Genomic DNA, 11,950 nt, shown 5'->3' with positions numbered 1-11,950 from the left:
TGAAGACAAACATCACTTCCCAGCCAAGAGCCAGCTTTCTATCCTGCATCACTCCTACTGCGGGGTATGACCAGTGACTCATGAGGCTGGTTTTGAAAGCAAATACTAAAAGCTCATTCAAGTCTTTTCTGGTGATAAAGAGAGATTTGGAAGAAGTATCGCCATGATTGTTTTCCCTAAGAATTGAATTTACAGCCAATCTGAATGTTACTTTCAAATGCACCCAGTGATAAGAAGCAACATCTGTTTTCTGTTCAATAGCACAAGAAGGCTCGGCATGGGGTTGAGTGTACACAGTACATGTGAATCTATTGTTAGCTTTTCTTTTTTGTCTCTGTGCCCGGTCCATTTGTGGTGTACCATCAGGCAAACAGCTGACACACTAGCTATTATGGACCAGGTCAGATTGTGAGATCTTGAAAGCCCTGACAGATTTGTCTCCTAGAATGAAGCAGAGGCCTCTGGGAGCACAGTGTTAAAGACTAGTACCCCCATTTGGCATTTTTAGTGTAGTAGAGGGTTAAGGTGTAGTTAGACTCAATGCCCCCTTTGGCTGAAATAGTTTCCTTGCTAATAAAGCACTCAATTACTTATAGCCTGACTATTAGAATCTGGGAGCTGAAATTGGCAGTTTTTCAACATAACCTATGTAGCCCTGAGCTAGAAGCAGTTTTGAAGATTGGGAATGATGGCATGGTGTCCCTGTAGCCCTCCTCAGTTTATCCTTGTCTAATGGGATCACACCCTGTCTACAGATGGCTTTTACTCAGTTGTCTCATTTGTGCCCCACAGCCCTCTTGGAATAGAGACCATGATGACACGGCATCCACTCGTTCAGGAGGAACCCCGGGCCCTTCCAGCGGTGGCCATACTTCACACAGTGGGGATAACAGCAGTGAGCAAGGTAGGAGAGGTGTTCTCATTCTCCCTTGCTTCTTGCTTTGTGGTCAAGGGTTGAAAAATGTCAGAAAGTCAGTTATTATTCATAGAGCTTCTCTGACAGCATAAATCCCACATACTGTGAGAATCTGTTCATCTTGTTTTGTCTCTGGCTCACTCTTCAGGGCCATTCCAGTTGCCTGTCACCTGGTCACCTTCATGAATCAACTGAGGCAAGTTTAGAGAAATATAGGAGGAATTCAAATATGCCCAGATAGCATGGTACTAGTACCCTGCTGTGGCATCCTTGGGCCTTCTCCAGGGACCAGGAAGAAACATCCATGAAGAGTCCAAATAAACACTGTCACCTTAAGATCCTTAGAAAGAGCTGGCCACCTACCTCAATGGTAGAGGGTTTACCTTGCATGCTCGTGGCCCTTAGTTTGATCCCAGCATTCCCAAAAGTAGAGTGTGTGTGTTGGGGGTAATTCTTAGAAGGCAGTTTGACAACCTATGGTAGGTTTCCCTCTGCACTGGGGCCATTTTTTTCTGGTTTGATATATTTGACTCTCTTTGATGTGTAGCTTCATTGAAAGCCAGATGAGACACAGGAGGGAAGCCACATACTTTGTGTCACTCTTTGGAAGCTAGACACTCTTTGTGTCTACACAGGGGGTGCTCATGGACATACATGTTTCATGGTAACTAGTGAAAAATAAGGCTTAAACATCATAGTAGTCTTCAGCAACAAGGAGACTCAATATCTAAAGGTTTTAGAGGAGGGCCTTGCTCCTAAGGATTTTGTGTGCAATTAATGAAATTAAAGTTAAAAAGTTTGTATCTGACTATGAACATTGCCCCTGAGTCCACAGTAGGTGCAACTTTAAATTTTGATTTTGTGATCATTTTTTTTTAACTGGAGTGTTATTCAGCAAGAAAGGAATTTGGTCTTGTGACTTAATTGGGAGACACCAATTAGAACTGCATAGTCTACAATGGATTTAGCATGATTGATTGGAATCCAGGAGCAGGGGTTGTTTTTGTTTGTTTGTTTGTTTGTTTATTTGTTTTAAAAAGGCATATGTGTGGTGTTCCCCTAGCCTCAGAAATAACTTCTACAAATTGAGCACTGGAGACATTTTATTGTTCCAAAAATTCTTTTGCTGACTTCATCAGGAGTAGAAGCCTAGTAAAAATGGAGGCTGGAATAGTGAGGCAGCCTAGAGCTGAGGTAGCAGCAGGTAACCTTTGACCTCTGACTTTTACTGGGAAATGATATGCAGCATAAATCCGAGAGGCCTTTCTTTTTCTCTTCCAAGTGTGCCTGTATGTGTTCCGGCATCGCTGTTCAAAGCGAGGGTAGTGTCAGCACTTTCTATCTGAACAATTCCACTTTACACTATGAGTTCTCCAAAAGGGGTGAATGCAATCTAAATTCTTTTTCCTACAGCCCAGAGCTGCTACAGGGGTCACAGCCTAGCGTTTTGTTTGCTTCATTTTTGCTTTCATTTCTTGCTTTAAAAAAAAAACACATATCATCTAAGGATCAGCAGGTCGTTTACCCAAGGTGGAAAAGCTCACAGGCTGTGGAAGAGTGTGAGAATTTAGGACTGGAATGCACAAGTTTTCCCAAACACAGTCAGGGGCTTTTGAAGGACAAAGATCCAGCACTATCCCCCGCCCCCTCTGCCCATAGCTGCCACCAGAAATTAGGAGTTTGTATGTTTCTTACATTGGACCAGTGATGAGCACAGACTGTGGTGAACACATATCTTCAGGAGCCGCACACCCTGTGTGGTGTGCTTTCTACTCCTGCTGTTTCAAGATCACTCAAGATCTCCTTTGAATGATCTTGGCTGAATCACTTGAAAACAACCTGGCCTTGGAGACATGGCTCACGTGGTTAAGAGCACTGATGCCCTTACAGAAGACCTGGGTTCCATTCCCAGCAACCATATTAAACAGCTCATAACCTCCTCTACCTCTGGTCCCAGGGAACCTGACACCCTTTTCTGGCTTCCTTGAGTACTCTGCACATACAGATGAGCTAGCACATACACAAACATGGAAATAAAAATAAGCTTTAAAATTTCAAAAAGCTACTAAAATCCACCCTGGTGCCAGACAAAGTAGAGGACGTCAATATGAGACAGATAAGGTTCAGGATGTGTGGAGGTCCCTGCGCAGTGCAGACCAACCTGCCACCAGCTTCCTGCATGTAAGTGTCTTCTCATCCCACCCTTTCCCTCACCTGTCCACCAAAGATCCAAAGCTGACTACCCGCACAGCACCGAGAGCAAGCAGTTCTCTGTGCTGAGCCCCGCCTCCTGCTAAGGTAGCAGCAGGAAAAGGAGGCATACCTTTAGTCATCCTTGCTTTTCTGGTGGCTTTTCTTTGGCACCATGAGGTTATTCCTGCCGAATGCCGAATGCAGAATGCCGCCTGAAAGTGTTGCTAACACAACTTGTGTGCGGGCATTTCCATGCTAACCAGGACCCTCCTAAACCTGTTTTCTTATCCCTGAGACCTGCGGAGCTGAACTTTTGTGCAGCATCCGGATTAAATGTGCACAGTGGCGTCTGCATGCTTTCCCTTTCTGCCTCTTCTGGCAGGCACGGGAGTGGAAGCAGTGGCAGCGTTTGGCTCATCATACACATCCTAAATAGTTATTTACACAGTTTGAGTCCATGTCAGTCAACTGAATAACTAACGGCCCTCTTCAAAAGATTTATAAATCCATAAATATGCCATCATACATACCCAATAGAAAGAAATAACTAAATCTGTCAAGAACATTCCCAAAGAAGTGTTTCCCTCACAGGCAGGAGCAGGACACATTTCAAAACTTTCTTCACTACATTATATTTGAATTGGACTTATTGTTAGTTTTTTGGTTTTGTTTTTTTATCAGTTCATTAGGGTAGCTGTGAAACAAAATAAATAAATGGGTCAATAGACAGACAGACAGACATATAAAAAGTCCCTTAAGCTTTGTCAGTCTGTAAAGTAGCCTTGTAGGTACTAAACACCTATGTACATTTCATGAGTCCTGTATTTTTGAACCTTCAAGAAAGTAAGTCATCTAGAAAAATCTTAACTTCCTGATACATTCAGAAAATACAATAACTTTCTTAGAAGTCCAGCAATTTTGGCAATTCTCTAACACCTGGTCTTTTTCACCTTAATAACTTATAATCAATGAAATAATTTTAAGATGAATTTTGCATAAGGATAAATAAACAAATAAATTGAAGTGTAGGCATTCAAAAGAAAATATGGATAAGGTCTATAATTATGAAGATACCAAATATGTTATGATTCAGGGACTCAATGTTAATTCATGATTTGTCCAATATGTCCATGTTGGACTTCCATTGCTGCGTCAAAACATCTTGAAACAGTGTCTTAAAGAAGGATTTATTTTATTTTGGCTCACTTCTTCAAGGGTTGGAACCTTGAAAAAATTCTGCTCACTTGTACCTCCTCTGTGTCTGAGCATGTGTGTGTGTGTGTGTGTGTGTGTGTGTGTGTGTGTGTGTGTGATGAGGTAGGGCATGTGGGGTAGCAGTGTGTCACTTGATGGTAGACAGGAGGCAGGAAGACAAGGGACAGAATAAGATATAGGACATGACCCTGCGACCTACTTCTTCCAGCCAAGCCACATATCCCAATAATCCATCCAACTGTGGATGTGTCAACAGATCACTCCGTTGATAAGGTTTAAGTCTTCATGTCCATTCACTTTTCAAATGCCCATCAGCTGACAACCAATCCTTTAGTACATGAACCTTTTGAGGGGGCACTTCATATTTAAGCCATAACAATATTGAAATTACTTATTACGACAACTCTTCCTGTGTCCACTGCATTCATTTCACATTAACACTCATGACCCCTTTCTGGAAATTGATTCCAACAGCGAAACCCCTTAAAACTGGCTTTTAGAAGGGAGGGCTTCATGTCTGTCATTTGGATGGGGATTCTGTTGCTGTTGCTATGACATTGATTATTTTTTTTGTCTGTTCTATAACTTCCTTGAAAGAATATCCAGTTGACATTAGAGTAAATTCTGTTTTATCCCCTTGGCTCTTTGCTAGCTTCCTATTTTTTTAGGAGAAACAGCAAGTGGAGGAGATATACAAGAAGGTCACGGTCAAAGTCAACCTTCTACTCTGGGCAGTGCAAGTGTGTTAGAATGGGGTGTCCTCAGCATTCCTGCGTGGTGTGCTTGTAGATAGTGTACACTGCCAGGTGTTCATTTGCATATGTTTCTTGTATCTTTCTGTGCATGGTTGTCCTGCTGAACAGAGCACAGCTCCATTGTAGGAAGTGGTTTAGAGTAGAATGCCAAGCCAACCTAGTGCCTCTTCCTACTAGATCCAAACTCCTTGCTGCAGCCATTCTGCCTCACAAGCAGTTTTAGTAATGATTGGCAGAATTATGAGTTTGGACATGTCTCCATAGTCAAGTGAGCTGCCTAGCTGGTGATAAAAATAATAGCGCAGGATGCAAGGGGGTTTGGTTAGGTAGGCACATCTTTCCATTCCCTCATCATGTGGACTAGTTCATGGGGGAACAGAGAAGCTAAGAGGTTACCTAAAGGTCATATATTGGTTGGTGAATGAATTGAGGCTCAACACTGTTGGTGTGACCTAAGAACCTGAGTTCCTGCCATGTACTATTCCATACAGTATCTTCATGTGCCTTGTGAATGGGAAAGTAGACTGTTTGTCAGACCTCTTTCTGTTGCCAATACAGTCACCCTTCTCCTGTGCCTGTACGGGTCAGGTGCTGAGCTCCGCCATGGAATGGGTGGAGTCGGTGAGCTGGAGAGTACGAACCTAGCTTTATATTCTAAGAGGAGCGATGACTGTGGCGTTCCAGTGGGAGCACAGTGATTGATAGGATTCATTTGTATTCTGTATTAAGAGCCTGTACTACTTCCCACCTTCAAAGACTTCCCGAGTCTAGAGTAAGAGCATAGAAGACAAGGCAGAATATTTCTCCTGCTGAACATTTCCCATTTAAAACTCATCATATTTCCCTGTGTGTGTGTGTGTGTGTGTGTGTCTGTGTGTGTGTGTGTACGTGTCTAAATAAAAAGTATTATTTTGAGACTGGATTTTGGTGAAAAACAATTCATCCGGAAAGGACTTCAATGATTACTTGATACTCTAAAACCCACTTATCAGGGGCTGGAGAGATGGCGCAGTGCTTAAGAGCACTGGCTGGTCTTCCTGAGGACTCAGGTTCAATTCCCAGCATTCACGTGGCAGCTTACAACTGTCTATCACTCCTGTTCCAAGGAATCTGACACCCTCACACAGACATGCAGTCAGTCAAATCATCAATGTACATAAAATAAAAATAAATAGAATCAAAACCAAAAAAAAAAACCTACTTGTGAACTTCTTCAGGGGCAGGACTCCAATCAACAACAGGGCCATTGAAAAACACCAAAGCTAAAGCAGTGTGTCTCTCTAAAGAGGACATTACTGACAAGCTGTGCCGTTTCTGTATCATACAGTATCCATAGTTGTGACGCCTCCCACTGCCCTCATCCCCTCCACCCAGCTTTTGTATGAGTTCAGGCAACAGAGGCAGAGGGAAAGTCTCTGTACTACTGCAGGGAATTTCTAGGCATTTGTTTAGAGCAGTGAGGCCAGCAGGCAGAGTTGTGGGAGAGGGGGTGGGAGGCAGAGAGGGAGGAGGGGAAGGGCCACATTGTGTTCCAGATGACTGAGCAAGGATTTATATACCAGCTCGCCTTTTTACATGAAGAAGAAAAGTAATAACAGCCCAAACCCATGCATTTGAAACAGTCAGCTGTCCTGTGAATAAAGGGATAGGTGAGAAGGAGCTCTCTGATTGGATGTCTTAATGAGCACATTTCGCGCAGAGTTGGGGCTGCAGTTCCCCCTGACCTTTGCCCTTTATTGACCAAACTGACACTTCATTTTTCACATACTTCCAATTATGGCTTGGCTTAAGTGTTACCCTCCCTCCTTTATTTCTTTCCTATGGACAACTTGAGAGTGGTTGAGGCCACGGAAGATATTTTAATTTGAAAAAGTGCTGTAGCAACTCAGGTTTAGGTTGTAATCTGAAACTGTTCTCTGTTTGCAATTTTTAGATGAAAACATTAAGCTAATACTGCTTGTTTAGAAACAGTTATCTTTTAAAAAAAATCCAAGTGGTTTTAAAAACAAAATGTTCTTAGAAAATAAAGAAACACTTAGTAGTCCTTCCTTCCTTCCTTCTTTCCTTCCTTCCTTCCTTCCTTCCTTCCTTCCTTCCTTCCTTCCTCCCTTCCTTTATCTCTTCTTCCTTTCTTTGCTTCATTAGTTTGTTAGGGGAATGACTGACTGATCATATTTGTTCTCACTTGCTCCTTAAGTATTGCTTCTCTCCTGGGGCTGCTTGGATGTCAATGGCTCTCTGACTCTCTGCTATAGTTTGATTAAAACACTTTTGAGGAAAGGACAAAGTAACACAGAATTGTGCCCACAAACTCTGACCCTCAGCTTGTGACCACTCTGTTGTTTTGCCTATACTTGCTACTCCAGTGCAGATTAAGGCCAGACCTTTACATGTAGTGACAGACAGGATAGGAGAACAGTTTTCTGGTGGGAAAAGTCAGGTATAAAAAAGAAAAAAGGAAGTTATTATTCTCCACAAGTACCCGTTATCAGAGAGACCATGTTATTAACTTATCAGACAGGAGAGATTAGCTGTGTTGTTTTCCAAGACCCCGTTGTGGCACACTTTCTTTTCCTTTTGCTGACCCAGCTACGTGACTAATCCTTCTCTTTTCTCTGTTTGCTTGATTTATTCATCACAAAAGCAGAGTATCTTAAAGAAACATTTCTTCACCTCTTAAGCAGTAACTTTTATGGCACGAACTTGGCTGTAAGCATGTTCAGTAAAAGGGCATCTCCTGCCTATTAGAAAATATCTCTGCTAAACTGGAGGTCATTGTTTTTCATCTTAAACAACCAAAAAATGCACTTGGAATTATGGACAGAGCAACAGAGTTCTCTTTAACAGATCCCTGTCTCAAAAGTGAATGGAATGTTACCTTCTTTATTATGTAGCCCTCTGGCATATCCATGGCATATTTTTTACTATAATATGGTAATAAAAGAATATGTGAAAGACAGACAAAGGTTCTGTCTTTCTCTGTAAGGTGACCTCTGTTACCAAGTAACTGCTTTACTTATGAGCTTATTAAAAACTCAAAAAAAAATGAGCTTTTCATACTTCACAGGCATTGATGTGAAAATGAGCTGTCCTGTGAGTAGTTTTCTTGATCATTTTTAGAACAATTGATTAGCCAGAGAGCTCCTGTCATTAGTTGACATTGACTGATAGCAATTTGTCCCGAGCTCTGAAGGTCAGTTAGATAGCTGAAGTTTCAGCTTGCCTTTGATTGACCTCACTGCTTCCATTCTCCTGTGACTGGGCTTGAATGGGTCTGACCCTCGACTGGCCAAGGCAGGACATTAGTCACCAGGGCCGTTTCTTAGCTTCTTGTTGATTGTTCATTTTTATTTATGTGTGAACTCAGTCTGTATTTCTTACCAGGTTCTATATCTCAGTTGTTGCAACTTAGAAGAGATGCTATTGATTAAATGTGCCTCGAGACACAGTTCGGTTTTCCTCCTGGTTTGGATTGAATAGGGAGCTCAGAATGTGACGTCACAGAATGTGCCTGTGTTATCTGAGTAGACCGTTATTGCTGCAAGTTGTACATTGGTGTTGTGTTGCTGTTGCTTTTAAGGGGCAAGGGTTATAGCATGGCTTACACACTCTAATATAATACACAAACTCTGTGACTCCTCTGGTTACTTTGTCTTCCTAGAATCATGCACTAGTTTTCAATAAGGGAAATGGGCTGGTAAGGGATCACTAATCTTCTCTTAGATCAATGCATTCTCGAGTTTTGCAGCCAGAAGCTGAAGCCTTTTAAAAGAAGAGTCTACTGCTTTGTTTTGCTTGTCTGTAAATTAAAGAGTACTTCTTGCTTACTAAGAGCTTACTAAGAGAGATTGGTGGTCCAATAAGAGCAGAGTGTATTTTCTACTGTGGTGGATCTGTTATTTTATACTTATAATATTCTGGTCTTTCTTTTCTAAGCTTTAAGGTATTTTTCAAAAACACCTTGCATAGAGAGAATATTTTTGGCACCCATTAATGAAATAAATTTTACTATTTTATGCAAGCAAGAAAAATGTATCTCTTAGCTTTAAAATATCAGGTCTAAAGTTCTAATTATTCAATCCAGTCCCTGGGTAAGGCTTTTCTTTTCTCTTGTTCCTTCCCTTGTAACTCTGCTCTGGGTCTTAAACTGGGGGAGAAAAAGGAAAGGAAAGAAGAAACTTGTTCTTTAGGTTGGCTTTCCTGAATGTTTCAAGGCCACCACACGTCCTGGCACAGTTTAAACCCATGGTGTGGTTTCTACCCAAGAAAAATGAATGAGGAGAGAATCCATTGTTCCAGGTGTAGATTCTCCACACCATGCCATTCTTGGCAAGGTACAAGTGACGAAGTTAATATTAGAGATGTGTCCCTTTAACATAGCCCAAGGAGAAAAAGTGATCTTAGAATTATAGTCTGTCCTGCAGACACATCAAGACATTATCAGGGGCTGTATTTAGGAACCGAGGTGTAAAGGTCTAGTCAATTCATCAAAGATGATTAAGTTCTTCCGGGTATTAGGTGTGAGCTACGGGGGTGAGCAAGTCATTCATTGTGTTTGTCCTTAGGAAGCTTGTGTGTGCTACCAAGAAAATCAAGCATGTAGTAGTAAAATGGTCACTAAGTACTGGGTATTCTTGGAAGCTTTGACTGTGCTGAGTCCTCCATGTACTGATGGCCCAGCCCTGGGGAACCAGTCTGAGACCGGGGTTCATTGTTCTTAGTTACCATTAGTTACTTGGCTGTCAATTCATACTGACCTTCTTCAGGGGATTTTGACATCTTGGTTGAATCCTTTTGGCAGTCCAATGAAGCCAGTAGATAACTTTGACAGAGTAATATTTTTTACTAATATGTAAAATATGCAGGATTAGATGGGGGCACTACTTGTACTGAAATCCCATTATTTTAAATTTTCTAATATAGCCGTGTAAGTTCTATCTTTAATATGCATTCACTAATAAGGTCTATCAGTAATTCCTTTGTCTAATCTACTTTTGAAGCAGTGATGAAGGTAGAGTATGCGATACTGTGTTTGTAACAGGCACATATGTAATATGATTGCCGCTGGGAACAAGTCATGGGGACTGCTAAAAGTTATGGGGTTTGTAACTTGCCTGCATACAGTGTTGAAGAAAATACAAATTCCAGTTAGAGATTAGTGAGACTCAGAGTAAGATGATGATCTTTCTAGTTCTAGCTAGTTATATCCCTTTAGTTCTAACTGTAGAGGTTTCTGGTCAGAGAGCTGAAGCATTATCTGCGGGACTTATCCCCGACCCCTGGGGTGGAGCGTCTGACCCTCTTCAGCTCTCTACCAGGATCTCATGTTGTTGTTCTTTATCATATGTCGAGGTGAGCAGTTTATGGGTCATCCTTCCCAGGCTTCCTTGGAAGGGACTGTGTATTCATCATCTTTAAGTCTCCTGTGCCCTGCACAGTTGCAGTGATATAGCTATGAATGGATACTTTCTTATTAAAGAGGACTGCTTTTAAACCTCAAATGTACTATATTCCCATTCTAGACTGATTGCTTCTGGGTAATTTCAGACAGAAATCTGTCAAAGTATAAATAGATACCAAAATGCCACTTGTCTCAACGATGCAGTTTGAGGGCCCAATCAGGGAAAGAATTAATGGGAGGCTATCAGAAGTCAATGGTAGTTGGGATGTGCTGTAAACCACTCTATGTGTGATTCTTCGTTCTGCCTACTTGCACTCCTGGACACTGTCCATGCCACTTAATGGGTGAAGACAGCCACAGGACTGCAGGGTGAATTCTGAAACAGGAAGAAGAGTAACAATGTTACCCTAGGAGGATGCCCTTATGCCCTTTGCCCTTCCTAGTAGCAGATACAGTTTCCTCCCCTGGGATGTGATATTTAGCTCTGTCCCCAAGTTCATCTCTCTTCCTTCCTATGAATGCTAGCATTGATTTAAAATGGTAGCAGAGATTTTGGCTGTTGACCTACCTAGCTAACAACAACAACAATGACAGCAACAATACTCCAAACAATAAACAATTTCCTTAAAAAGATGTAGTGTTGTCTGCCTCTTGTATTGATTAGTCCCTGAAGTGCATTTGGTGAAGTTGGGTTTTGCCCGTGTCTGACTTTGTGGATTAGTTCAGTCTTGCAGATAATTTTCCATAATTACTTAACCTGAAAGTGTTCTATCTGATTAGCACAGTTAGCTTTGGCTTTCTTCCATTTATCAATAATAACTCATCTAGATTCCCTTCTACATATTGCGCACAACAAACTGCTGTTTGGCTCCCTTTTGCTTGCTTCTATATCATAAAAAGAAGACAAGATGCTCTACAGCAAGTCTTCAAATTTAGTCACTGTCTTGGGGTTTCTATTGCTGTGACCATGACCATGACAATGACTGTGACAAAAAGCAAGTTGCAGAGGAAAGGATAGTTTTCAGTTTACCATTCTTGGGTTACACTCCAGCCCTGACAGACATACATCAAGGAAGGAACTCAAACAAGGCATGAACCTAAAGGCAGAAACTGAAGCCGAAGCCGTGGAGTAGTGGTACATACTAGCTTTGTCCCCATGGCTTGCTAAGATTGCTTTCTTATAACACCCAGGATCACCAGCCCATGGTCTGCACTGCCTCCAGTGGGCTGGGTTCTCCCACATCAATCAGTAATTAAGAAAATACACTACTGACTTGCCTACATCTTATGGAGGCGTTTTCTCATCTAAGTCCCTCTTCCCAGATGAGTCAAGATTGTGTCAAGTTGACCTAAAAATATCCCAGACAGTCAGCATAATATATTTTTAAGGAAAGGGAATAGAAAAGAAAATGCATAAAATATCTAATATCTTTATAGATTTGTTACTAAAAGTCAGCTTTTGATCAATGT

At 41.6% G+C, this 11,950-nt stretch overlaps 1 protein-coding gene across 9 annotated transcripts in view; it reads left to right on the top strand.

Moving 5' to 3' along the window:
- Meis1 (Meis homeobox 1) overlaps positions 1–11,950 on the top strand; it is a 139,224-nt gene that overhangs the window by 30,480 nt on the left and 96,794 nt on the right. For 8 of the 9 annotated variants that reach the window (XR_003949337.1, XR_001779899.2, NM_010789.3 and 5 more), the window contains one exon: positions 793–904. The exons of the other annotated variant lie outside the window; for it this stretch is intronic. Coding sequence is in view for 6 of the 8 variants with exons in the window: in NM_010789.3 (NP_034919.1) it covers positions 793–904 (112 nt within the window). In the remaining 2 variants the exon portion in view is untranslated. The remainder of the gene's footprint in view (positions 1–792; positions 905–11,950) is intronic. 9 annotated transcript variants of the gene reach the window in all.

Source organism: Mus musculus, chromosome 11 (assembly GCF_000001635.26).
Source record: "Mus musculus strain C57BL/6J chromosome 11, GRCm38.p6 C57BL/6J".
NCBI classification, from domain to species: domain Eukaryota; kingdom Metazoa; phylum Chordata; class Mammalia; order Rodentia; family Muridae; genus Mus; species Mus musculus.
This window is presented reverse-complemented; position numbering and strand designations above follow the sequence as displayed.